The 27,970-nt window shown below is 49.5% G+C and overlaps 2 protein-coding genes across 3 annotated transcripts; one reads left to right on the plus strand and one right to left on the minus strand.

Annotated features, from left to right (window-relative positions):
- The first annotated feature begins 286 nt into the window (after window positions 1–286).
- Slc5a2 (solute carrier family 5 member 2) lies at window positions 287–6,098 on the plus strand. The gene is made up of 14 exons (XM_038338062.1): window positions 287–406; window positions 932–1,003; window positions 1,080–1,184; window positions 1,957–2,121; window positions 2,417–2,522; window positions 3,040–3,120; window positions 3,249–3,478; window positions 3,819–3,954; window positions 4,184–4,291; window positions 4,422–4,572; window positions 4,696–4,864; window positions 4,967–5,182; window positions 5,663–5,792; window positions 5,878–6,098. Exons 1-14 carry the CDS (start codon window positions 287–289, stop codon window positions 6,096–6,098), a joined length of 2,010 nt encoding a protein of 669 aa, XP_038193990.1.
- On the minus strand, window positions 5,309–26,869 carry Rusf1 (RUS family member 1). Of its 2 annotated transcripts, XM_038338069.2 has the most exons (13): window positions 26,522–26,868; window positions 26,189–26,303; window positions 21,084–21,129; window positions 19,774–19,806; window positions 19,415–19,520; window positions 16,855–16,956; window positions 10,554–10,624; window positions 10,287–10,471; window positions 10,144–10,201; window positions 8,694–8,764; window positions 7,080–7,223; window positions 6,902–6,979; window positions 5,309–6,520 (listed from the first exon to the last, which is right to left on the minus strand). In XM_038338069.2, the coding sequence occupies exons 1-13, from the start codon at window positions 26,810–26,812 to the stop codon at window positions 6,423–6,425; spliced, it is 1,398 nt and encodes a 465-aa protein (XP_038193997.1). In that variant the 5' UTR covers window positions 26,813–26,868; the 3' UTR covers window positions 5,309–6,422. The 2 variants fall into 2 exon arrangements, with proteins under 2 accessions (XP_038193997.1, XP_038194003.1); XM_038338075.2 differs by lacking the exon at window positions 7,080–7,223 and having other exon boundaries at window positions 26,522–26,869.
- Window positions 26,870–27,970: the final 1,101 nt, after the last annotated feature.

Here is a 27,970-nt window from a genome sequence, read left to right on the forward strand (position 1 = left end):
CATTGAAGCTAGGGGGTATATTTTCAGAGAACACAGGAAGTGACTTTACCTGGAACACTGGGGATAGGATGCATACTAAACCCAGAGAGATATGCTCCTTAACTCAGAAGGGTCCAGCGCCCCAGGACCAGCCTTCGGCCTTGATAGAACCTGATTCAGCTAAATAAAGCTGGGGAGGAGGTTGAGACCTGGGGGACTTGTCGGCTCAGTGCTCCTGAGGTAACCATTAATCCTTCCCCTGGGAGAATCCAGGGACTAGCCTTTTGAGGGACAGATGCTGGAGAGAATGGAGAAACATGTGAAGGACGGCTCTGAACTTGGGGAGCAGAGGGTCCTAATTGACAATCCTGCTGACATCCTGGTCATTGCTGCGTATTTCCTGCTGGTCATTGGTGTTGGCTTGTGGGTGAGAAGCTGAGGGGGTTTCGATAGGGAATTGCTTCTGGGGCTTGAGGGTAAAGATTAAGGGAGACCTCAGAGAGAGGTGGGAGAAGGGCGCTCTATGTGAGGGAGACATCTGAGGGAGAAACTAGGTCTAGTAGGTAAGGAAATCCTTAACTCTTTGTCTTCATACGTTCTGACTGTGCAAAAGAGGGTGGGGTTATCGGTGAGTTTTCATTAAGAGAAGCATTCTAAATGAAGTCTCTGTTTCCCTGTCTGCATTATGGCTGTGGCCCCATATCTGAAGCCACCGGGTAAGTCATGCTGAATTCAGCCATATTTAGGCTCCAGCTCTAAGATTGCTCTAGGATTTGTACCTGGGTTGTTCTGAGAGCCTGGGAGGAGGTTGGGGGTAAGGGGACAAACAGTCGGGGGAGTCTAGTGCTAGTTAATCTTCAGCCTGGAACAAGACTGAGGAATGTGTTGAGGAAGCTAATGAAGGCCAAAGAAGTGCCCCAATCCCAGTTTCCCCCCCACTTCTGTTTCCCAGTCTATGTTCAGAACCAACAGAGGCACGGTTGGTGGCTACTTCCTGGCAGGACGAAACATGGTGTGGTGGCCGGTGAGAAGGGCTGGGCCATGAGATGGGAGGGACCCTAGAGGAGCAGCCTAGCTCACCCTCATTTCTGGCCGTCCAGGTTGGAGCCTCTCTGTTCGCCAGCAACATTGGCAGTGGCCATTTCGTGGGCCTGGCAGGGACCGGCGCGGCAAGCGGCTTGGCTGTGGCTGGATTTGAGTGGAATGTGAGGGCTTCTTTTCTATAATAACCCACTCTAGCAGAAACTTCTGGAAAGATCACCCCGTGGGGATGCTCCTGGTGTGGGGATATGAACAAGCTAGAACAGCCCAGTTGTGGGGTGAGGTTGGGCTGGGAGCAAGGATCATGTGCTAGCTTACAGGCAATGGGGTACAGGTAGGTCCTGCTCCTGACTTCCTGGATACGCCAGCATCCGTCCTTGTCCTTAGTGGTCCTTGACCTATGTACTCCATTCTGAAGTGGGGCAGACAGCTCACAGTGGGAGACGTACCTGTCCAGATGTTCTTTGACACCATGGTCTCTGAGCATCTCTAGGCCTGAAGTCTTTGGCAAAAACATGGTGACCAAGTCCTGGGACTGGGCTCACCTGGGAGGGTTGGAGAGATGAGAGTTTGAGCCTTCTTGGAGGAAACCTCTGAACTGAGCCTTTGAGGATAAAATTCTTGGGTGGGTGGAGGAAAGGAGGAGCCCCACAGATGCTGAGGTCAGTCTGAAGAGCCATTGTGCACAGGTTCATTTGCTAGAGAGGTAGGGAGAGGCCGTAACGATCTCCTTGGGGGAGACTACTTGGAGGTGATGGCCTGTAAGGGTAAAACGGGCTCTAATGAAGGTGCCAGGAAGATGTCAAGGTTCCGTTCTCTTCTCGCTCAGGGCCCCGGCTCTTCCATTGGTGTCTTCTGGGTCCGGGGTGTGAGGGCTAGTACAGACCCGCTTGAGATGCTAAGACAGTCACGTTGGGCTGTCACTTGTTCCCACAGGCGCTCTTTGTGGTGTTGCTACTCGGCTGGCTCTTCGTGCCTGTGTACCTGACGGCAGGCGTGATTACGATGCCTCAGTACCTGCGCAAGCGCTTTGGCGGGCACCGTATTCGCCTCTACCTGTCGGTGCTCTCACTTTTTTTGTACATCTTCACCAAGATCTCGGTGCGCATGCGTGGTGGGCAGAACCACCCAAAGGAGGTCTTTGGGGAATTCTGGAGGGGGCGGGACTGAGGAGAAATGAAAGAATCTTGGGGTGGGGGATATTGGGGTGAACTGGAAAGAGCGGGTCTGGAAAGCTGTGGGCACAGTGATTAGGACCCGGGAAGACTAGGTCCTTGAACAGTGAGTGAGTGGACTTTTGAGGTGTGGCCACATTGGATGGGTGGTTTCACCGGCCAGAGGTGGACCTGAGTCACTACCTTTGCTTCTGATCTGTGCATTTGTTCTCTCCTGAAAGGTGGACATGTTCTCCGGGGCGGTATTCATACAGCAGGCCCTGGGCTGGAACATCTATGCTTCTGTCATTGCACTCTTGGGCATCACCATGATTTATACCGTGACAGGTGACTGGCTGCACTGGGATGGCCGTGGGGGGCGGGGAGCTTAGGGGTGGTGAGAGAGAGCTGGTTTGGAGATGGTTTAGAAGCTCCTGCCCTTCTTGGATGTCTGAAGAGTTGACTTGGTCAGTCTCCAAGACCTTTGGGTAAATCCAGTGCAGTTCCCAGGATCCCAGGTCACACACAGAATTGGGTGGAGTGTTGCCAAAGTGGCTTGGAGGCCGCTGCAGCATAGGATGCAACCAAAGGCTGAGTCTTGGAGGGATCTGCCCCCCCCCCGCACCCTATCCAGCTGAGAAAATGGGCCTAGGAGTGTACTGTGGGAATCTTGCACCGCATGGATTCCTGGCCAAGAAAGCATCAGTGGCCTAAAAACCTCAACTCTGCTTCCTGGAGCTCTAGGGCACAAGCCTAGCATCGTCTTTTATAAAACTTGTTCTCTGGAATGGGTACTTCTCGTAAAATATGGGTACCAGGGTCCAGCAGCTGTGTGCTGTCTTCCACTGACTTGGGGTCGTTGCAGGAGGGCTGGCGGCACTGATGTACACAGACACCGTGCAGACCTTTGTCATTCTTGCTGGGGCCTTCATCCTCACTGGTTACGGTACAGGGTTTACCTAATTGGGGCAGGGCATGGGTCTGTGCTGTCATAATGCTTTTAACCTAGGGGCTGGAACCTTGCTTGTCTCTGCCATGGGGGGGCGACACACCCTGACAACCTTGCCTGCACAGCTTTCCATGAAGTGGGCGGCTACTCGGGTCTCTTCGACAAATACCTGGGAGCAGTGACTTCACTGACTGTGTCTAAGGATCCGGCTATTGGCAACATCTCCAGCACCTGCTACCAACCAAGGCCCGATTCCTACCACCTACTGCGTGACCCGGTGACAGGAGATCTGCCGTGGCCGGCCCTACTCCTGGGACTTACCATAGTCTCAGGCTGGTATTGGTGCAGTGACCAGGTGAGGGAGGACAGGGTTTGGGGTGGCATATATGCACATGCCTGGGATGGAACTTTAAATGCCCTGTGCTGACTGGTAGGTGGGCCTGATACCACCCTTTGGAGTTAGGTTGAAGGCAGGCCTGAGCTGATGGAATCATGCCAGGGAGGACCTAAAAGAAGTCAGAATCCACTGGCAGGATACGAGGATGGAGATGTCGTAGGGACTCCATTGAGTTAGGGGTTGGGTATGAATTAGAGTAGGGTGAAGCGTTAAGGGGACATGAAAAGTGGAGGCAAGGCCTGTGGGGGTGAGGTCCAGGGTTGACCCAGAGTTGGACACCCCCACCCCCACATCTCAGGTCATAGTGCAGCGCTGCCTGGCTGGAAAGAACTTGACTCACATCAAAGCCGGATGCATCTTGTGTGGCTACCTGAAGCTGATGCCCATGTTCCTCATGGTCATGCCGGGCATGATCAGCCGCATTCTTTACCCAGGTAATGTCTGCATCACACCAGCCTCAATGGTGCCCCATTCAGCAACCTACCTTCTTGTGCCAGGATCCACGTGCCTGTCTCTTATACTGTCCTAAGACTTGGGAACCTGGTATGGCATCCTGCTTCCTACCAGCACCACCATCTCTAGGATCTCCAGTCCGTGCTAGGCTCCAGGGATCCTCATTCCCCAGCCACAGTCTCTCCCAGCCGCCTACGGCTTCTCTTGCAGATGAAGTTGCATGTGTGGTACCCGAGGTGTGTAAGCGGGTGTGCGGCACTGAGGTGGGCTGCTCTAACATCGCCTACCCACAGCTTGTTGTGAAGCTCATGCCCAATGGTGAGAGCCAGAAGTGGGCTGCCTTTGGCCGAGCTTACGGGGACTGCCTCTGGGAGGGCCACCTCTTGCCAATCCTTCACCTCCTTGAACACACTAATGGCTCTGGCCTGACAGCTCTTGTTGGCCACAGGTCTGCGTGGACTCATGCTCGCCGTCATGCTGGCTGCCCTCATGTCTTCTCTAGCATCCATCTTTAACAGCAGCAGCACGCTCTTTACTATGGATATCTACACCCGCCTGCGGCCTCGTGCAGGCGACAGGGAGCTGCTGATAATTGGAAGGTACTGCCTAGCGGCCTAGGTCCCAACCCCTGCCCCACAAACGAACCTGGGGTGTGGGCACGGAACACCAGCAGGCTGATGGGGAAGGTGGGGCCTCGGTAAAACCTGACTCTTCAACCGCAGGCTTTGGGTGGTATTCATTGTGGCAGTGTCGGTGGCGTGGCTCCCTGTGGTGCAGGCGGCACAGGGTGGGCAGCTCTTCGACTACATCCAGTCCGTCTCCAGCTACCTGGCGCCCCCGGTGTCCGCAGTCTTTGTGCTCGCTCTCTTCGTGCCCCGTGTTAACGAGAAGGTGAGTAGGGCGCGCGCGCGTGTGTGTGTGTGTGTGTGTGTGTGTGTGGGCTCGGGGTGAGGCTTGGGTACCCGGGGTAGACTAATGCTGTTTCTCCCGCAGGGTGCTTTCTGGGGACTGATCGGGGGCCTGCTGATGGGCCTGGCACGGCTCATACCCGAGTTCTTCTTCGGCTCGGGCAGCTGCGTGCGACCCTCAGCATGCCCAGTGCTGCTCTGCGGGGTGCACTACCTCTACTTTGCCGTCGTCCTCTTCGTCTGCTCCGGCCTCCTCACACTTGTGGTCTCCCTGTGCAGTGCGCCCATCCCACAGAAGCACGTGAGTGCTGCTCCGGGGGAACTGGGAGACCAAACATGACCTGCACCGACGAACCATTGCCACCCCTTTAGCCAGTCTGCTTCAAGGAGAAATTCCATACTGAGTGTTGGTAGGAGAAGCTGCGAGTTCAGTGTGAAGCTTTATTTTCAGGGCAAGCACATTTACTTATGTGACATTTTGGAGAAGCAGAGCAAATGACAATGGGAACACACAGTGATCAGAACTCTAAGACCAGTCTGAAGAACTACAGTTCTGGGTGTAGACATGGGGGCGGGGCCAATGACTTTAACACTTAGATGAAGAGCTAGGGTTTAGTGACGGCAAAGGCTATCCCAGAGAGAGGAGTCTCGAGTGAGCTGAGCCTAGGCAAGTGTGCAGGCCAGGGTCGGGGCTAGGGAGGCAGTGACAACGTGGGTATGCCAGTGTAGACTTGGAGTGGAGAGCAAAGCTCCCACCTGTCCCTTCTCCCTAACTCCCCAGCTCCACCGCCTGGTTTTCAGTCTCCGGCACAGCAAGGAGGAACGGGAGGACCTAGATGCTGATGAGTTAGAAATCCCAACCCCGTCCCCTGTGCAGAACAAGTGCCAGGAACATGCAGTGGAGATCGAAGGTGAGGCACGCCCCGGTAAGTGTCCTGGGTTAACTAGGGGAGCTAACTCCCTCCAGACTAACTGTAGCCTCCCTGTTTCTTCCAGACGTCCAGGCCCCAGCACCGAGCCGGCTCCGTCAGTGCCTGCTCTGGTTCTGTGGGATGAGCAGGAGTGGGTCAGGTAGTCCTCCACCCACCGAGGAGGTGGCTGCGACAACCAGGCGGCTAGAGGACATCAGTGAGGACCCTGGCTGGGCCCGGGTGGTCAACCTTAATGCCCTGCTCATGATGACCGTGGCTGTGTTCCTCTGGGGCTTTTATGCATAAGGTCAAATTTGTTCAATACCATGACTGCAACCAGGACATCTGAGTCTCACAGAAAGTGAGGGTGGGGACCCTGTAGTGGGTCTCAAAAAAGGAAAAGGGGCAAGAACGTGGTAGGAAGGAACTGGTTCCCTCCTCTGTGCCTGGGATCCAGTCCATTTGATTGGTTGTCACTTCCCACAAGATAGTGGCCAACTGGTCATAACAGTTTGCCTATGCAAAAATAAAGTTGCCCTTCATCCTGCTGTGGCTGAAGCGTCCTTGCTCCGGGCTCCTGTCCTGGGCTCCAGGCTCCTGTCCTGGGCTCTGGGTCTCCAGCCAGACTGCTCATAAGACCTTCTTTTCTGGAGATAGGGGCCATGTGGCCCTCCACTCATCCACTTCTAGATGGTGTTTCTCGGTCTTCCAGCCAGCAGCCTGCAGTCCTACGAAGAGATCACAAGGTGAGGCCAGGAAGGAGGCTCTGGGCTGAACCTAGGGACAGGTTATGAGCACAGAAACACAGGCTTGTGTAGCCTTTGGCTCTAGTTGGGCTCTTTGGTTGGAATTATCGATGGTAGAAAATGAGGTTAAAATTTCTTTGCATAGTTAGAGGTTAGGCATAGCACATGGAAAATGGGCAGAATGAAGGAAATGCTTTAAGACCAACTTGGTTTACAGACTGTCAATATTGGTAGAGCTTAAGAGACCATTCTACACAGCAATCCTGTAGGGAAGGGACAGACTGAGACCAAAGATCACAGAAAAATCAGTCCTCTATCTCCCAGGCAGGGCCCAAGGCTGAAGAAGCCCAGAGCTGGGGTTACCTTTCAAGAACTTTGGGAACAGCGTGTCCAACACTTGATGTGTCTCCCTGACGAGAACCCAGTTTTCTTTCTTAAGACCTGTTGGGTGTGAAAGTGGAAATTCTCATATCCTTGTCAAGAGAGACGCCCATCCCTTCTCACCCCTGTGGTCATCAGCCCTAGACCATGAAGCTCTTACCAGCCCGAGCCTGCTCCCTCAGCAGTGCTAGCTCTTTTGGAAGGGGTCCATCTTCCTGCAGGGCTCCGAGAACCAGCCCGTGAGTGGCAGCCCTCAAGATAGCCTCGGGGCCAGCCACTTGGCTCAGAGCAACCTGGACCTGGTCTGGAGAGCCCCAGGATAGATAAAGATCAGCAGAGAACTATTTCTCCAGTGCCTCCATTCACCTTTCTGAGTCACTCAGTGCCTGGGGTCACCGCTGGGCATGGGGTCCCCACTCTTCCCTGGTTCACTTGGTGCCTGGGATCATTGCCAGGTGTGTGGTTCCCACCCTTCCCTGGTTCACTCAGTGCCTGGGATCACTGCCAGACGTGGGGTCCCCACTCTTCCATGGTTCACTCAGTGCCTGGGAGTCACGGCCAGGCATGGAGTCCCCACTCTTCCCTGGTTCACTCAGTGCCTGGGGTCACCACCAGGTGTGGGATCCCCACTCTTCCCCTTCCAGCTCCAGTTGTTTCTTTAGCCAAACTGAAATGCTCAATTTCCAAGGACAATTTCACAGTAGCCTCCAAGAGGTAATTTCTCCCTTCACATACCACTAACCATCAGAAATCGTAAGGACTTGTTTCCCTAACAAAGAACTCGGGGTAAGAGACAAAGTGACCTCCAGAGTCCAGTGGGCCACAGTCTTATTTCAATATGTTACAATGCACAAAGTACTATTTACACAATTGTAGGGCCATATTATACAGGCCCATATTTCTACATTGTATGGCGGCCAGACTTTCTGGCCAGTTTGCACCTGGCCACACAAAAGTGGGTCACCTGGCATTTCTAGACAAACTGACACCATCCTAAACAAAGGGTCAGGATATGCTAATATCTCTTTGCTCCTTTGTGGAGACCGCCTGGGAAGAGGTGTTGATTCAGTTTATGTGACAGAGCAGCCAAAGCTGCTAACGTGACCTAAGTCCTGCTACCCAGAAACAGAATGCTAATGAACTTCCCCCTCAGTTTACCCTTTGATATAAGAGTTGTTAGGAGAAAAAACGCAGATGATCTTCAGAATTTGAATGAACCCTGGGACTCCCTCCTGATATTGCTGTGTGAACTGTGTCTCAGTTATTCCCATGCCTCTACCCTGTTCCGAGAGATAATTTATGTTGGGGCTGGATCCTGACACATAATCACCCCACGCAATCCTTGGGAAAATGCCACAAGTACTAAGGCAACTTCTGTGGCTTCATGCTATAGATCACTGGTTCTCAACCTTCCAATGCTGCAACCCTTTAATACAGGTCTTAATGTTGTGGTGACCCCCAACCATAAAATTATTTTTGTTGTTACTTCATACTGTAATTTTGCCAGTTATGAATTGTAAATATTAGATATGCAGGCTATCTGATATGCAACCCCATGTGAAAGGGTTGTTCGACCCACAAAGCCGTGACCCGCAGGTCGAGAATAGCTATTATGTAGGCACATAGTGAATTCATTAGGCATGAAGCTATTAATTTGAATGCATCAAACTTTTAGTCTAGAGCACTCTCTAGGTCACTAGGCGCACTCCAAACTGTCCAGAGATTGAAGGCCTGGAGTAGAAAATTAAGTGAACTCAGAGCGTAGAGCACTCACTGTGTGACTGGTTCCAGCGAAGGAGGTATGGTTCCTGATGCCCTTCAACCAGCTGCTTCAGCTCAGAGACACTGATGGAGAGAAGCGTGTACTGGGGCGGGGGAAAGCAAGGCAGGAGGACCCACTTGCCAAACTGGTGGCTCTAACTGTCCGTCTGCCATTGCCCTTCTGCTCGCTGCTCACTCGTTTTTTCCTAGCTGCTGCTTCAACCCCAACCCCGCCCTCCATTCTCCCTGCACACCACCCTTCTTCTATAAGCATCGCTTTTGCTGAAATTATGTAGCTTTGCATACGCACATCACGCACACCGATCACTCAAACCCTTCCCCACCCACCTTCCTTCTCCCCACAAACCTCTCTCTCAGATTTGCTGTTTTATTTTGTTTATTCTATTTATTTTGTTTCTGCCCACTGAAGTTAAGCAAGGTCCTTCTTTATGACCATGGACTTGGAGCTAAGGTTGAAGCCAGGTGGGCTCAGCAGAGGAGACACAGCTAAAGACTGATTTCCCCTCTCACAGGAGCCATCAATAGCTAGCAGTCTCTTCCTTGGCTGCCTGGTAGAGCCGGCTTTTGTGGGCTTAGTGCCGGTAACTTCAGCTGTGAGTTAATGACCGCACGGTTGTACTGTGCAGTGCTCAGTTTGTGGCGACTTGACACAACCTGGGGTCACCAGACAAGGAACCTCAGCTAATCATCCGCCTTGACCAGGCTGCCTTTAGATATGTCTGTGAGATGCTGTCTTGATTGACGATTGATTTGGGAAGGACCAGCCCACTATGGGTGACACCATCCTTACACAAGCAGGCCAGGTCTGCATAAAAAAATGAGCTGAGCATGAGCCAGCAAGTGAGCTGGTGAACAGCATGGCTTCTGTCTTGGTTCTCTCCTGACTTCCCTTGATGACTGACTGTGACCTGGGAGTATAAGCCAAATAAACCCTTTTCTTCCGAAGTTGCTTTCGGTCATGGTGTTTATGATAGCAAAATAGTAAATCTACCCAGTGTAGAAAATGTATTTCAGAGCTCTTTATCCTACCCTCCAGCTCTTACACACTCCCTGCCCCATTCCACAATGCTTCAGGAGCCTTGGAGGGGATGGGGTAAGGGACTTGTATGAATGGCTCTACATCCTCCATTTATTCTCTGTCCCTTGGATGACCATGAATCTCTGCACTCAGCACCACTCATAAGGTGAGGCTGAGGGCTGAGTTTGTCTAAGGATATGTGAGGGTATTTAGAGGGCAGTTCATTGCTAAAGCATATCTACTGTGTTCTACTCCCTGCTTCCCTCAAGTGCTCAGGCAGATCTCTAGGCCTGTACATGACAACAAGGCACCTAGAACACGGTAAACAATAAAACCTGATCAAAGATCAGCATGGAACTGGGAACAGGGGCCATGTGGGAAGTGTGGGAAGCAGTAGTGAGGCAGGGGACACCGGGCCACTCACCTGGAGACCAAGTGGTGTAACGGAACACCCAGGGACAGAGACAGGGATGGCCAGAAACCTGTAGGAAGCTATAGTCAGAATGCTCAGGTGTGGGGGCGGGGGAGGCCGGGAGGCAGGGGCATGAGACCAAAGGGTTAGCTGACCTGTCCACAATGGCTCCATCTGATTGGCTGAAGCAGGCTCAAGTACTTCTCCCCTCTGAAGGAAGTGCTTTAGGACCAGCTGGAGCCGGCTTTCATTCAAAGTCTCCAGGACGAGGGCTCGGACTGCCCGGTAGTTGGCGTAGATGTGGAGAGCAGTCAGGAGGACGAAACATCCAAAGCCGAGGCTGGGGCAGAGAGGAAGGCGGCCAGGATATACAGGAAGAGGCGGAGGTGGGCATCTTTGCCCTGGCCTCACTCCTGGCTTACCTCGGACAGTCTGATACCAGAGGAAGCATCAACAGGCTGACGAGGAGCCCGGCTAGGTTCACCACTGTCTCCTGGAAAATGGCAGAGGAGTGGAGCATTAGCTGGCTTCCTTCAAGGCAGAAGGGATGGCCTTGGGTGCCTTTTATTATAATCCTTAGTGCTTCAGAACCAACCAGGGCTCCCTACCTTAACAGGAGGGCCAACTACAGTTTTCATACTGTGGTGAGAGAGCTACTGTTTAAAAGATGCTGGGAATTTCTCTGCTCAATAGACACAACACCCTCAGGACACCCATGGAACATATCTTTGTTGTGTCCAAGAGTCCCCTGAATCCCTGCACTGGGCACTCTTGGCTGTGCACGACCAGTTTTCCAGTGTGTTGGGAAAGGTGGACCCTCTTATTGATTGGTATCCTATACTGGCAACAAGGAAGCCCAGGAAAGCAGGAACGGGCTTTGGCCTTGGCTTGTGGACCAAGGTTACCAGAGCTCTGATAGCCAGAAAAAGGCATCCTAGGGGGAAAGAGACCTGCTGCCTGCCCCAGTGCATTGTTCAAGAGTATGAATTAGGGTCCTAACTACTGGGGTTCTGGGAAAAGCTAGTCTTGGCACACAGGCCCCGAGGCTCAAGAACTCTTTTTGCTCCCAGCTTTCCTGGCAAGGAGGTAGACTGAGGGAATAAAGGCCGCATATGAAGTAGTAAATGAGGATGAAGGTGCTTAGGAACTCAGGAGCAGACAGGCCTCTGCATTTGTTGGCAGAGAACGTCAGTTCCAGCAGCCACGTAAGTGCAACAACACTATGTGAGCATGTGAACGCAGGGCCCGAGAGAAGCTACCTCAAGACAAACGTGTGAGAGGAGCCAGGTTTCAAGGGAGATTCGTGCCCTTCTTTTCTTGGTATCAGCTGACAGTGGGGAGGCTTGCTGGGTGCTTTGTGGACTCTTTCCTCAGCTCACCAGCCCACTTCCATTCCTGGTACTTTTACCCCTTTAAATAATCTCTTTCTACTCCATGTCTAACTTAAAAGTTGTGGCTTTTTCTCCATCTTCCCTCCTGGAGACTGCTGGGATTTTTCATTTAACTTGCACTGTTTTTCTCCTAAGCTCTAAGAAAATCATCCTTGAGCTTCCTTCTCAGTCTGGTTCTAAACTCTTTCATTAATGAGACTTAGAACATTAGCTTCCCCTGTAAGATGTGGTAACCAGGAAGGATTCCAAGGGAGTCTCCTAAAGATTCAGCTCCCTGCTGTCGAAGGTTCCTTTTGAAGCACTCGGTCCCAGGCTTTCTCTTCTGTCCTGTCTCAGGCCTCAAGGCTCAGTGCCCACATCCCTGGTGTGTAAGGGCTGGAGGGCTGTGATGGCAGAGCCAGCCCCTGCTTCCCAGTGGGTCTGCCTTTCCAAGGTGAGTGATGGGGCTGCAGGATGTGTGAAGGCAGCAGTGACAGCCAAATCACGTAGGCAAGAGAAGAAGGCCAGGAGGTGCACCCACCTGCAGTGTCCCCAGAGACCCTGGCAATCCATTCTGCCCGTATCCGTCCGCAGACCCCGATCTTCTCTACATCCCTTTTGTCCCTCTCATCCTTTGTATCTTCTAGGCCCACTGACCAAGAGAAGCAGCTCTGGGCACAGAGGCCGCTATGAACTGTGTGCCTGACCCCGGGGTCCAGTCAGGTGGGGCCCAGGCAAGACAGAAGAACCACAAAAGGGTGCTGAGGCTTGAAATCAGGATCAGCTCTTTTAACAACTCCATTTAAACAAAAAGCTGTCTGTATATCCCTTACAGTTCTGATGATGCTCTTTTGCTCTATAAGATCTACAAAATCAGACTGCGGCCATATCAAATACCTCTGTCTTATTGGTAAACAGGTTTAGAATTAGATCTCTACATTTTTGTGGTAGAAATGGGTTATGTTTATTATAATCTTTTTTGTTTTGTTTTGTTTGGGTTTTTTTGGGGGGGCACAGGGTTTCTATGCATATCCTGGTTGTTCTGGAACTCTCTCTGTAGACCAGGCTGGCCTCAAACTCAGAGATCCTCTTGTCTCTGCCTTCCAAGTGCTGGGATTAAAGGTGTGCCTACTACTGCCCAGCTTTTATAATCTTGATATAATGTGATGGATTATATCAGTGTGATGGAGACATTGTGTATTTTTTTAACTTTATGTGCTGTTTACAATCAATTCACACTCAGATGGTCCTTTGAAACTCTTAGCTCCATCTACCTGCCCCCCATCACCCTCCAAGGCCTGAAGGTTAACAAGAGTGGGGATCCCAAACTCCCCCACACCCTGCTCTATGTGATGCCTATCTCCCTGGTTTCTCTTCCTTTCACTCTCTGCCCTCAGGTCTCTACCCAGGTATTCCTTTACCAAGAAGGGGTATAATGTCTCTGGGTGTCCCCACCATCATATGATATAGTGAATGCTGATTCCACTCCCTGCAGGATCTTACTGCTTACGGCTTGGAATGCTGGTACCTGTCGGGCCCTCCCAGATTACATGCCGTTTCTCCATAGCAATGATTCTTAATGGGGACAAGGGTTTACAGTCTGAGTTCTACTTCAATGGACTCAGGACTAAAGAGCACACTAGGAAAGATGAGCTACAGAACTGGGTGGGAGATATGGTGGCTTGTGGGTCCTGACTATGCTGTTCGGGAAACTCAGGTCTCTGCAGCTAAGGTAACACTGGATATCTACTGATTCACCTCTTAGACGTCTTCTCCGTAGCAGGAAAACCTTTATCTCCAAGTGAAGTGTTTCTAGAGGTAAAACCCAAACAGAAAACCACACCCACTTTGTGCTTTTAATCTATACAGTGATTTAAAACAAAAGAGCTTTGCGCCTACTTGATCTTTGCTTTTCTTCATTTTTGTTTACTTTTTAGAGCATCTTAGGAGACCATGTTCAACCTCAGTACAGGAAACATGTCAGAGATGCTGGCAGTGGGGATCTGCACCCAGTGGTTTGGAATGATAGAGGGAGGAAGAGGTGTACTGGGGAGGGGAGCACGAAACAGTGTTTCTAGTTCTTTGGGGGCTACACTTGGGGGCCTATCCTCGGGGATGCTTAGGTAGCTAAAGACATGGAGATTGGTCTCGGACCCAGAGTGGCATCAGGGGACATTCTACTTTATTTCAGGGGCTCTAGCCAGGTGGGCAAGCACAGAGATACTTTAGGACCCTGGGCCCCCACTTGGTTTTGGTTTATGCACATCTGTATTATGTTACAATACACTGAGCAGCTGGGCTCCTTTGTCTGCATGTACTATGTGTGTGCATGCACACACACACACACACACCTCCAAACACTGTATTCCTTACACATCGAGGTATAAAGAATAGAAAGGCCAACCTGGCCTGCACTGGTTTGGAGTACATACACAGTAGGGCAAAACTGTGACCTCTAGTAACCTTTTAGGGAGAATTCCCTATTTAGCATCTAATGTCTACATAATTGAGTTTGCATATGACTAAAATTAGAAGCATATGGGAATAGGGTATACACAGTAGAGAAATAATTAAGTAACCTAATCTATTAATCAAAATATTGAACAACCCAAACTATGCCTGTTATTAACCAGCTCCTCATTTCCTTAGGCCCCATAAGAAAGACACCAGGCTGTAGCCCAGGGTTCTTGAGTATTTTCACTCATACGGCCAGCTGTCAATCTTGACAGGGTATCCCATTTTAATCTCTATGATAGCTTAGCTCCAAATAAAATTATCTTGCTTCTTGTGCACATTTCTGTGGGCTCTTATTTCCAGTTCTTGGGCTGAGAAGCCAAGAATCTGGAAATCGTCAGTCCAGACCCCAACCACTGATAAACACAAGTACCGCCTCTGGCCAAAAGATAAATCTTAAACTTTAATGCATTCCTATAGTTGGCTTTAATTTGTAAAAGTCGAGAGAAATGATCTAAAGCCCCATAGGAGTAAAGAGAGCTTCCATATACTCCAATGTCTATAGCGCCTCTGGCAGGGAAATGCCTGGACCCTCAAGAAAATTACTGTTCATGTTCCTTTTCAATCATACACCCCAAGAAAAGCTAGAAGTATCAATAAAGACTCCCAGACAGCAGTCGGCCACATCTAACCCTGTGTCCTCCTGTGAATATCTGTTGTCTTATGGTGACTTACAAAGACCCCAACTCCCCGGCCCACTTCATGGCAGGTGCTAAGTCCCTCTGGTGCACCCACCAACGTATTCTAAACTTCCCTTGATTTGTGTCTGTCTTTCTTCTGTGAAACTATAAAAATTGTAATGAAACTGCTTCCATGTTGGAACACAGAATTTGGAGCAATCTAATTCTGCGCTCCTGGGCAATGGTTACTCAAAATGGCTCCAGAATAAACTATCTCTTATTTCAAGATGACAGCTGTGGGTTTTATGTTGACAATTGTGCCCTTCCTTATCCTGGTATCATCTAACAGAGCCTATGCGAAACACAGCCTGCAGAGCACAAACAGGAGGTGGTTATAAAGACCACTGTATGGCTGGATGCTCTCTGGAGTCTTTCCTTAGCTTGCTAGCCACTGCTATTCTTGGGAGTGCGTCTTCCTTTAATAAGCTACTTCTATTCCACGTCTAACTTAAAAGGCTTTGACCTTTTCCTCATCCCTCCTCCTGAGGCTGCTGGGATTTCCACCAAACTTCTGCTATGTATTTCTCTTAATTATTCCTGAGCTTCCTTCTGAGTCTTAGTCCATATGTCCAGAAATGAGCACAAGCTGAACTACGGAAGGACTTCTGGTATTAAGACAAAAGCAATCATGCCTCAGGAACTTGTGAAACAGGTTTTCTGTCCCTCAGAAAGAGTCGTTTCCCTTGCCTCTGGCAGAAAGCAATATGGCTCTCCACTGACATGCACCTGTGGATTTCATATCAAGTCCATGCTGACCTCCAGGTTCCTTGGTCCCTACTCAAAGCACTTGTTACACATTTCAAAGCCCCCTCCCCCCGCTAGCATCCTGGCCCCTTTCTTTACACCCTGTCTTCTCCACTCTTGCTGTCCTCATTATTTCCCCTCTTGATACCTTTCTGTCTCTTGCTATCTCCACTCTTCTTTACTGATGTCTCTCTCGCCTCTCACGCAGATAGTCCTGGCCATGCCCAGTCTACTTCCTTTCTTTCTGTTATGGATTCTTCCAGATGTCTCTGGATATTTCCTCTCTCTTATCTACAGTAAAAACCTAATAATAAAAATAATAAAACCTAATTTTAAAGTGACCATTTTAGTAGTTTCTTCACTGCACCTGCTCATAGACACTGAGTCTGTTTCTAAATTCTTTTATTAATGAGACTAAGAACCTCAAAAACGGCATCCCACTTTCCCGGGAAAGGAGCAGAAAGCAGGGTCAGCTACAGGCCTGAGCACATGGTCTATGGTGCCCTGGTGATGCCTTTCTCCCTCACTGAGGAAGCTCTGAGGCAGGACTGGGGGGCAGGGAGATGCTGGAGAGAAGAGTCTGGATTTTACTTAATCTAGTTCCGTTGCCTGAGAAGAGGGGCTTGCCCAAGGGTATCTAGATGGACTTGGGACTTCCTATGCTTTAGTTTCTTATTTGTGAAATGGTCACAATAGGTACAGTAACACTGTGAAGACTGGACTGAGTTCATGGAGAAGATACATCTGACCTGTGATTGATGCTTTACAAATATTAGTTAAGGATTATGAGCAAAACGATGTAAGCTAAGGCTAGCAGGACTGGATAGAATAGGTTTCTACAACAATCCAACAACTACAAGAGGGACTAAACAAAGAATATCACTTCACATTTCTGGGACCTGGCCCAGCCTTACAGTCCTCACCCGGGAAGCAAGGACCCTAACAGCGCTGACTCTACAGGGCGGGTGTGAGTTGAATGAGAAAGCCTTAGCAAGCGCTTAGCCCAGACCTTGGTCTTAGGGCTGTCCCTCCCAGCCCCGTTCTGCTCCAGACTCCCCCAGTCAGGGGGAGGAGCTGGGCCAGAAGGGCCTTCCAAACTACTGAGTGGAGGCCTCCGGCTGGTGGCCATAGCAACCTCACATGCTGAGTACACCTCAACTTGCCAACTGTGCTCAGCACATCCAGTTCCCAGGATGGGGATGCAGCCTACACAGGGCAAAGGTTCACTCTTGGCCACACAGGCCGGGAGCAGGGGCTGAACTCAGCTTGAACTTGTCTCTGAACTGTGATGTCAGATCTGCCCCCACACCCTGGGTCACAGCAGAAACACTCACGGGCCTCTTTCCATATTTCCAAACTGTGGCCTGTCCTGGCCCTTGCCCCACCTCACTGTCTCCCCAGTGCTTGATGCTCACCTGGCTGCTGTCCTTAGCTGACACATCAGCCATGTTGTTTCTTCGGGCCTGGTGCATGGTCAGCGCAGCTCGAGTGGCCCCACCAGCCACACCCACAATGCACTGGGTGGGAAAAAAAGAGAAGCGTGAAGGTCAGAGCTGCCATGTGCTGCAGAAACACAGATCCTTCTGTGGATGAGCACATAAATAACTCAAGCCAACCAGAGAATGGCTAGTCTCTGGGGGCTCCTCCCTCCAGCAAACTCCATGTCTTTAGGTACATGCTCCCTATCTTATCTTGTTCCATGAGAAAAACAAAAGCCTTGCCTGCCACTGTCACCCTGGGGCCCTGACTGGAGGGAATTCCAACTCCCTTTCCTCCCCAAATATTTTTTTCACCCTTTGAGTCAGGGTCTTGCCATGTAACCTAGGCTGCCCCAGAACTTGCAATAGTTCTAGCCCAGACTCCAGCACGCCAGAGTCACAGGCGTGTGCCTCCGCAGAGATGCTAGCCCAGGCTCCAGCACGCCAGAGTCACAGGTGTGTGCCGCCGCAGAGATTGTCTCCTTTAAGCCACACCTCCCATCTCCTTTTCTTACTGTAGCTGCAACCTTAAGTCCTTTCTTCTCTCTGCCCCAGCTTAACCCTATTTAGCCTTTCAGGCCAATCTACACTCACTCCAGAAGGCACTTACACCTCTCCTGAGATCTGCAGATAGCAAAGTCCATTGACTGGAGTCACTAGTTTGATGACTTTGCTCATCAAGCCTCTTGCAGATGACAGACAGAATGATATGCTGCGCTAAAAACAGACATGGCTTCCTGATGAAGCTCATGTATAGCTATAAAAATGGAGGAACTAATTTGTTCACATCAAGAGAAAAATGGTACAAAATGAGGCTGGAGGAGCTGGCAGAAAACAATCTGGTCCAAGTAGAGCCTTGGAAGCCTTTAAGGGTCCCAAAGAGCAATGGGTCAGATAAGTAACCCCTCTGATTTCCACCTTTACTATTTTTTAATTAAAAAAATGTTTACTAGCCGGGCGGTGGTGGCGCACGCCTTTAATCCCAGCACTCGGGAGGCAGAGGCAGGCGGATCTCTGAGTTCGAGGCCAGCCTGGTCTACAAGAGCTAGTTCCAGGACAGGCTCTAGAAACTACAGGGAAACCCTGTCTCGAAAAACCAAAAAAAAAAAAAAAATGTTTACTTATTGTATGTGTGTGCAGGCGTGTGATGATGCATGCATGGAGGTTAGAGATTTGTAAGAGACCTTGGCTTTCCTTCCACCATGCTGGTCCCAGGGATTGAACTCAGGTTGGCAGGCTTGGTGCCACCATCCTGCTGTCCCAATGACTTCCACTTTCAAAAGAGTATTGGACTTTGTTAAGGACTGAAGAGGGCTCATACTACCTAGGAAAGAACGGCTTCTCCAGCAGGGATGCTGACAGGGAGATGGGGATGGGCGGAGGGAAGAGGGAGGAAACCTCCCAAGAACTGAGTAGAGGGTGACAGCTGGGAAGAATACAGATGACACCACCTCCAGCTGCTGTGGCTGTGGATGGAATGCTGGTCACAGAGACCAAAACTATCAAGAGTGATCTCAATGGGAAAGAGCAGGCCTTGCTCGAGTGCAGTATTTGATAATCACACAGGCCTCGGAAGCAGTAGAGTGCAGAATATCAAAGACATGACAGAAGTCACATCCCTTGGTCCACCGCTACAGCAGTGTTTTCTGCTGGGGTTTCCTACCTTGTTAACAAAACCAGGGGTGAAGGACAAGGTGTGAGCAGAATTTACTGCTTGTCCTTAAACAAAATGACTGCTTAAGCCCAATCACCCAAAGCGCCTGCTTGGGTGTGGTGTTGAACAGACTGGCCCTTGAGATGGGTCCAGACTGAGTTGTGAAGTTTTACTGTGTTCTACGTGCCTGACCATAGTGGGCCTCTGTTTCCTCAACAGGAGCTGTGAGGGCACAGAAGGAAGCTTGCATGTGTGTCAGCGGCCCTGCCGCCTCTCCATCTGAACCTGATGCTGTGCTGTGACATGTGGGTTGCTGTGTGTGTGACTTCTTGCTCCCAGAACACCTTCCCTTCACCTTAAACCCCTCTTCTTCTCCAGGACTCAGGCTAGGCAGGGCCTTTCTGTATCCCCAGACCATTTCCCATCTGGTATGCCCAAAACTGCAATTCCACAAATATCTGTGTAATTATGTATCATTTCCTTTAAAGATGGGAGAGTCTGTGGCCTGTCACTCATGCAGTAGGCATGGAAAAGACGTTTTACTGAAGGATAAAAAGTGGCAAGGAAGCTAGTCCCCAGACACTGGTGTGAGAATCCCTCCGGCTCTCAGCTCAGGGCCACCTCACCAGTGTGGTGCTCCCAACACAGCCTTGCACTCGCTGGCCAAGGTACAAGCACTACCCGTCAAAGGAGGATCAGAAAGCCTGTCTGTGTCTGAGTAGAAACACATGAACTTTGTCCCCCTTTTGGAAGTGCCTTCAGTACAGGGAGGGCCCAGGTAAGCCATGCATAGCATCATTAAGGATGGTACCCCAGGTATAGAAGTGCCCCAGATGTGGGTACCTTGGCTAGGTTGCTGATACTGACAGTCATGGTGAAAAAGATTGGGTACATGGGAGCCATAATCTCCAGGAACATCGCTATATCGTTGAGGACATCAGCAAAGAGCCTAGGGAAGGACCAGAGGTTAGAGGTCATAAACGAGACTTTTGTTGTTTTTTTCAAGACAGGATTTCTCTGTGTATCCCAGGCTATCCTGGAACTCACTCTGTAGACCAGGCTGGCCTCCGACTCACAGAGATCCACCTGCCCCTCCCTCCCTGAGTGCTGGGATTAAAGGCATGCATCACCACCACCCAGTTTACAAGAGACTTTTATAACAGCAGATTCCCCCCCACTCTCTCCCTTCTCTTCTTTCTCACCTCCACTGCTTTGCGTTACAGTCCAATTTGCTCCTGTAGGGGATAAGAGGTTGTTACAGTTTAGAACAAAGGAAAATGCTGTGGGCTGTAGGGGAATTGCACTATATCACCATGAGGTCTAAAGGACTCAGGGAAGGAAATACTTTCAACCAGACAGCTGTGGCCCTGGCACTGTCAGATCACAAATCCTCTATCCCAGGTATCGGCCACGCCCTGCTGCAGCCCTGTGATAGCAGCTGGTAAAGCCTCGCAGCCCTTCCTAGCTCAGCTGCAGAATATGCCCAGGCCCTATCTAGTGCTGGCTCCATCCCCTGAGCAACAGACTGGGCAAACTCAGCCACACGGTGTGAAACTTGCTGCTACTCCTTGGAAAATCCATGAAAGTCAGACCTCTGTCTGGGTGATTTGAAGGTGTTCCCTTTGGGCTCCCCTTGTCACACTATACATGCATGGCCACCATCTCTCCTCACCTGGCTTCTCTCTGGGTTTGGAAGGGAAGGCCCGTTCCCTTCTATTGGGGCACCACCACACTGTTCTTGGTAGGACGTCATATCCTTCCTAATTGGTCTCCTCCTGCAAGGCAGGAAGCTGGCTCTCCCCAGGAAGCCCTTTGGAAAGAAATTCTGTACCTGCTTCTCTGACTGGTGTTTTATTCCCACCATCACTGCTGCCTGAAATATGACCCTTAGCTGGGAGGACCACCATCTGTGACCACTGCCTAGCTCTCCCTTCCTGACTCCAAGGAAATAATCCTGTTTCCTGGCTGTTCTCCCACTCTCTGGGCAACTTTTGAAGAGGCTATTCCTGGGTTACCCTCCTTTTCTCCTTGCTCCTTCAAAGGTAAGTAGGGCAAAGTCCACATACCCGGGACTCTTCACACCACCTTCGGTATAACTGCAGGTTATAGCTAGCTAGCCTAGGTTCTCTTGGCTCACGAAACAATAGGTGGGTGGGAAGGAAGACCAAGACAGATGGCTGGGTGCCAATATCCAGGCCTAAGATATTTCTACCACTTCTGTCTCCATTCAGTTTGGGGAAACTGAATCCAGGGCCTTGCCCATGGCAGGGCAAGTATTCTGCATCTGAGCCACATTCCCAGACTCGCATCTCCAAAATGTTCAGTCCTCCCCAGTGCTTACAGGGACTGGGGATGTTACAAAACGCCAGTGGGACACAAAATGGTAAGCACTTTGCATGGATTCTTTTTTCCCATTGAACTTTCTCCAACAGGCAAAGGCTTGTATTATTATTACCAGTGCCACTGGGAAGTACTACCAGAGCCAGCTGACTGGGAAGAGAGACGCACTTACCCCTTCCACCAGGCAAAGATGATGCGGCCCAGCATGCCCGTGGAATCTGGGGGTGAGAAGAAGGCATCATAAGGACAAGGAAGGAGCTGCAGGGCAAGACAGACACTGGTCACACTGCCCTTGGGACAAACTCTGAGGGGTGCGCTGAGGTCAGCAGCTTTTTGGTTTGTACGCGCAAACTATGTGCCCACGTACAGAGCAGACAAGAAATACTGCTGGCAGCATCGCTAGACAGGCACCCTATACAGTGAGCTGCAGCCTCAGCCTGCAGTGCTGTAATAACAGCAAAGCACTGGGATGATGCAGATGTGTGAAGGGGACTCACAAAACCTTGGTAGAGCTGCTCAGTGGCACATCAGACAGTGAAAACGACAGGATAGCAGAGACAAATGCTTAGCACTACAACCTTGCATGACAGACTAATTCATAGAAACTGCACACAGCACGGCACAGCACGCCTCTCGGGAAGCTGCACAACTGTAGGAATGAGGAATACATGTCTATTTGGCACAACTACTCAAAATCTTGTCTAGTGCACTGCCCTTCCTATAGCAAAATGGTAGAACTGAGAAGCTTTGCCAAAGGTAAGACTGTCTGACCCACAGCAAACGTCTGCTAATTCAGCCCGTCCCTATGTGTGTGGAGACAGCTTCCATTAGGTGGAGCAGGAGGATTACCAGGAAGGAATGTTTTAGAACCAGGCAAGCTCCCAGGGTGGCGCTGGGAAGGACAGGCTGAAGAGGTGGAAGACTCGTCTTGTTTGGGTTTGAGGGCACAGACCCTTAAATGGAGAATGCAAAGGGAAGGCTGTAAGAATGTCAGTTGGGAATTTCCCGCCATATTAAACTGTAGGCAGAACTTCCCCTTTCTTTACTAATAAGAGCATTCAGCCCTTGCAGATCCTCCATGCTTGTGTGCCTTCTACTACACACGCTGAAGCCTGGACTCGAGGGGTATGGGGTCGCCCTTCCCTCACTACTACAGTCTTTCAAAAGATATTTTGTGCATGACACTTTCCTATGCCATCTGCTCTGCTTCATTTCTGTCCCTTGCCTGGTCCTGGAATACTCACCCAAGCAACTTGAGAGGTATCCTATTTCTAAAACTTACTTGGACTTCTTCCTTCAAGTAAAAATTACATTATAAACAAAATTTTTATGTTTGAGATTTTTGTATTATATCAATTTTTAATTCTGAATATGGCAAGATTACTATTACTGATTCAGAGGGAGTAACTGGGACAGACTCCATTTCTTCCTCTTAGTTGCTTACTTACATCAACAGAGCATATATCCAACTTGGGCCATGTGACAGAAGCAAGGGGAGGTCTATGGATCAATAAAAGCAGCCTCTAGGGCCCTCTTCACAGTCTGGAGACTAGCACTATGGTAAAATAATGGCATAATATCCTACCTATGATCTGAAAGTCAATACTATCTACCAGAATAGGAATCTTAATTCTCACTTCCTCTTCTCGGTCTTATAATTAGCAGAGTTGAAGATCTAGACATTTCCCAGTCTAATGATGAAATAGTAATCACCTATCCACAAATTATATGTGGATCTGCTATAAAATCCCTGCAAAGGAGGGGCAGTTAATGGCATACACAGCTCGCAAACTGCCTTTGCCTGGCGGGTTTCTGACCCCAAACCATTCCAGCACTACTGCCACACTTGCAGGCTGCATCTGGATGCGCAGTGCGAGGCAGCACCTTTCAGGTTCCCTGATCCCATCAACCTCCACAACATCTCCACACCTGAAGGTCCGGCTCCCATCCAGCAGCTCATCTGCCCGTTCATGCATGAAGCTCCTGGGCCAGCTCAACTGAAGGCTGGCCATGGTCTCACATCAGACACACCAAAGAAAGAAATCCACACGCTCAGGCCACATTATGAAAATACAGCAAAATAAAAGGTCAACAGAGTATGTCCTCACTCAAATCCAGTAGTCCTCCAGAAATATTCTCCAGTGAACCCAGGACACCAAATACAAAAGAACCACAAACTATAGAAAAGAATCCAAGGAGCTTAAGAAAGACTCAAAGAACAGCTCAGTCACCTGAAGAGGATAACGATAAATGCCTGAATGATGTCCAAGAAAACACTAATGGAGACAATTCAGTATCTGAAATATTAATCCAGTGAAAAGTCATAAATATTGAAGAGAACTCAAGCTGAAATTAAGATAGAATTGAACCACTCAATAGCCTAATTAGAAAGCTCAGGAGGGAGGCCTTATAAGGATAATGGATCAAGTAGAAGGTCTGAAGATGGAGTAGAGGAATTAGATCACACAAGCAAAGGATGCAAAAAATAAGAATATATAAAAGGAACATGGAAGAACCGCGAGACACCATCAAAAGGCCAGATCTTTGAATTATAGGAACAAATACACAAGAATCCCAGGTCAATGGCATAAACTAGGTCTTCAACAAGATCATAGAAGAAAAATTCCTTAACAAAAGGAAAGATAAACCAATACAGATACAAGGAGCACACGGAATGCCAAAGAGACAAGGCTAGAGAAGAAACTCCCAGGACATCCTTAATAGCTAAAGCACTTAATATACAGAACAGAGGGCAGCTACTGAAAGCATCAAGAGAAAACCCACAAGTCACTTATACAAGAAAACATATCAGTATAACAACTGATTTCCCAATGGAAACTTCAGAAACCAGAAAAGGCTGGGGCAATGCCCTCGACCTACTGCCAACCCAGACTTTTATACCCAGCCAAACAGTCTGCCATAGTTGAAGCATGAAGAAACAGGCTAAAAGAACCCATGTATGCTAACCTAGACACACAGAGAATGCCAGAAGCGATGTTTTGGACTGAAGAGAGGAACCAACACAGCTGAGACTATAGAAAGAGAACAAATGATACAATAATTACTGAAACACAAACAGAAAACACAAAAACATGGCAACAATCATCACATACCGTTTAACAATAACTTTAAATGTTAATAGTTTCAACTCTCTAATCAAAAGATATAGGCTAGCTGAATAGACTAAGAGACAATCCACCAGTCTATGTCTATAAGACACATCTCCTAGCTTCAAGAATGGACAAAACTTTAGAGTGAACGACTGGAAGAAGTACCACAACGCAGAAACAGAAGGAGCATTTCCAAACCCCTTCTAAGAAGCCAGTGTCACTCCAATACCAAAACCAGTAAAGACGCAGCAAAAAAAAAGGCAACTACAGCCCAATCTCCCCCATGAACATAGATGCAAAGTCCTCTATAAAATATTTATAAGCAGAATACAGGTATAGAACAAAAAGATCAAGTTGGCCTTATCCCCAAGAGGCAGGGATGGCTCAGCGCATATAAGCCAATAATACAAGGACTAACTCTCATGGTGTCTGAAAGAAGGATGTGCGGTACCAAGGGAGAAAAGTCACCAAGAGTCCCACTCAGCTGCAACACCCACGAGCCACAGTGACCAGACAGGCATGACAGTGCTGGCGATGAAAAGGGGATGATTAGAAATGACACTAAACTCTGATACCGGCTAAAATACTGACCCAGACTTCAACTGCAGCTTTGAAACGTGACTAACAGGAGAGCAACGGGAAAGATGAAGTTCAGCACAGTGTGATTTCTGTGAAGAGGACTAAATTGCCTGTGTTCAAATCCAGGCTCTACAACTTACCTATGTGTAGCCTTCTATGTCCACGGCTATGAAGTGGGGAAAACAGCAACAACTGTTCTACAGTTACTATGATGTCTAATCAGCAAATGTGAAGACTGCCGTAGAAAAACACGGCCAGCACCTAGTATTAGCACTGCCATTGTTAAAGACAATGAGGACAAGTGCCACCGATCCCTTCTGCTCTAACAATGCGCTTTCAAGAGGTGACCCCTAGTAACAGTGTGCCCAGTTCTAGCAGTTAGGCATACACAGAAGCCTTTGGATCTCCAAAGGGTCCAGGGAGGCTCTCCAAAGACCTGGCCAGGCCACTGGATGCGCCTGACCCTAGGTTTCATTTAAATACCTGTTGTGTCGGGTGTTTGGTTTATGGATCACACAGGTCCGTGGAGGAAACAGAGTCATTCTAGGATGATTTTTGCCTTTTCGGCCGCAGGGGACTCAGCTTCCCATGAACTGACAGTAGCTTTGCAGAAGGCTTTTATTGCTATAAAGTTTATACTTTAGCATACCAAAACCTTTTATCCAAAGCTCCCCAAAGAGACAAAAGCCAAAGCAATTCCCAGCCACAGGACAGTTTTCTGAATCCTCCCACAACCAAGTTTTGCATAGTCTTTGAACTTTTAGGAAACACTTGGGTAAGATTTACACACTTCAAACACAAGGTAAGGGACACAAAAAGTAACAGTCACAAAAGGCAGATCAAGGCCCGGGGAAACAAAGCAGCTGCTAAACTCAGTGGGAACTCTCCTTAGCAGCAGGGACCAGAAGACTGAGCTCTCCTAAGCATGAAACAAGTGGCAGAGTTCCCTTTCCTCTGCTTCACTCTAGGTGGCATGGTGCTAAATTTTCTTTTTTTTTTTCTTGGTGATTTTTTTTTCCCGAAAAGCTATACTCTCGGTACATGGTTACCGCAATCATCACTAACAGCACCGTCTTCTACCCCAGAGGAGTCAGAAGACATTTTAATCATACCAGTTTGGAACCAGCTACATCCCCTTTTCCCCACTTGAAGTATCTAATTTTCACCATCCTGAGAAGCTGGCAGCTTTATGTAATAAACTGCATTTTTATGCAATTCTGCACAAAGTAGGTTTAAAGTTAATTTAAGGATGAGAGATCCAGATTCTGAAGTTTGCAAGGGTAACAGGTTGTGTCTTTTGGGCTCATTCACTGATGACCGTATTCCAGCAATGAGCAACGAGAATACTGTTCTAGGCATGGATGGGGACACACGGCTTCTGTGTACTGTCTCATCAGACAGCAGACCACCCACAAACACACACCAGAGTCACTGTTGGGGGTCAGAACGCTGCGGAACGGCCATACTAGGGTTTGCAGTGGAGGAATCAGAGGCTAGAGAGAGAAGGCGGGTGTGTGTGTGTGTGTGTGTGTGTGTGTGTGTGTGTGTGTGTGTGACCAACACGTAAGGCTCCCGGGCTCTGGCTCACCTTTCAGGAGCCAGGTAGACGTGGCAGCTGAAACAGAGGCTTTTGCGTCGCCTACCCCTAAGCCCTGCAACACTGCCTGGGTGGCTAGGGAGCCGGAGAGGCTGGAAGCAAAGGCCTGGAGAGAGAAGAAGCGGAATGAGGGGTGGTCGCAGGAACACGGAAGCCTGCTGTACTATACCAGCTCTCACCGGTGGTGTGTGACCTGGAAAACTGTCAGGACTCTGCGGTGCACCCCAGCCTTCCATGTGCAAATGCAGACCGCAGGGGCCTGTTTCCCTGGTCCCAGCTATAAACCGCCGACACCCCACCTCCACGGCAGTCGGCCGGCCGCACCTGCACCGAATCCCACAGCTGGTAGGGCAGGTAGTCCGGACTGACGCTATCTGGGAAGCCCTGAGGCAGCAGCACGGCTCTGAGGCCCGAAAGCGCGGGCAGCGCTGCCCAGGGTTCCCCGCCTTCCGCGTCCTGCCCGGGTTTCTCTGTCGGGGCCCGGGAGAGCCAGCCCCAGCGCCGAGCCCCGTCCCACTGCAGGCTCCCGTCGGCGGCAGCACGACAGCCGCGCGGGGCTCGGGAGCCGAACTGTTCGGTGCACAGCTGCATTCGCAAGCTCGCAGAGTCAGCCATCCCCAGGCTCAGCCGGCCGGTCCAAGTCCAACGCGGCAAATAGCGGGACGAATAAGGTTTCCTGTTCGGCTACGGCGGCCGCAGAGGGGCAATCATCTTCCTATACTATCTTGGAACTCAGACTGCTGTCAATTTCAACAATCGGAAGAGGGAAAGGTGCCTTCCTGTGGAAATAGTTGTGATCGACCAAATCTCCAACTTTTAGCTGTGTAAATTTGAAAAGTATCCTTCTCTGGGTCCCAAGTGCCTTTTTTCTTTTCTTTCTTTTTTGTTTTTCAGTGAGGCCTGGGACAACATAGCTTCTGAAAAACTTAAAATTGCCTTGAGACTTAAGAGCTTCATTATAACATTATTATACATACTTTCTTCCTATTGCCTCTCCTTCACCACCTGCCTCCTCATTTCCTTGCCTGACCCCTACTGGATAGACACACACACATCCCACCCCACACCTTGTGGCTTTTATGTCACTTGATTTGGATCATATTTCTACTCTCCTGAAGATCCCTTCTTCCCTCCTCATGGTCCCATTTCTAACTTCATGACCTATACCTCCTTCCCATACCCATACACACATACAAAAGTGTGGATCTAGGGATTGCATATGAGAGAAAACATGGGGTATTTGTCTTTCTGAAAGTCTTAAACTCATTTTCCTGCAAACGTCATGATTGACTCACTTTTCTTTGTGGCAGAATAAAATTCCACCGTAATGCCACATTTTGTTACCCATTTGTCTACTGACAGAGCTCCAGGCCGATTCCATCCCTCGACTGTTGTTGAGTACTGCGGCGGTAAACGCAGATGTACCCGTATGTCTGCGGTGGGACATGGCGTCCTTTGAGTATACCTACATCAGCAGAGTGGTAACCATGCCGTGGTTTCTTTTTTCCCCTTGGCTTCTCACAGCCGCTGCAAAAGTTTACATTCTAACCAGCAGCGCAGAAGGGTTCTTTGGAAGCATTTGTTGTTATTTTGTTACTGGGGAAACTGAAGTTCCCATGGGAACTTCATCTCCCTAATTAAAAGAATTTAGAGGCTCAGAGATGGCTTAGTGGTTAAACGCCTGCAGTTCTTCCAGAAAAATCAGCATTTGGTTCCCTGTGCTGATGTCAGTTCACAAACCACTGGTGACTCTAACTCCAGGGGCTCAGACAC

The sequence above is a fragment of the Arvicola amphibius genome, chromosome 1 (genome assembly GCF_903992535.2).
Source record: "Arvicola amphibius chromosome 1, mArvAmp1.2, whole genome shotgun sequence".
NCBI lineage: Eukaryota > Metazoa > Chordata > Mammalia > Rodentia > Cricetidae > Arvicola > Arvicola amphibius.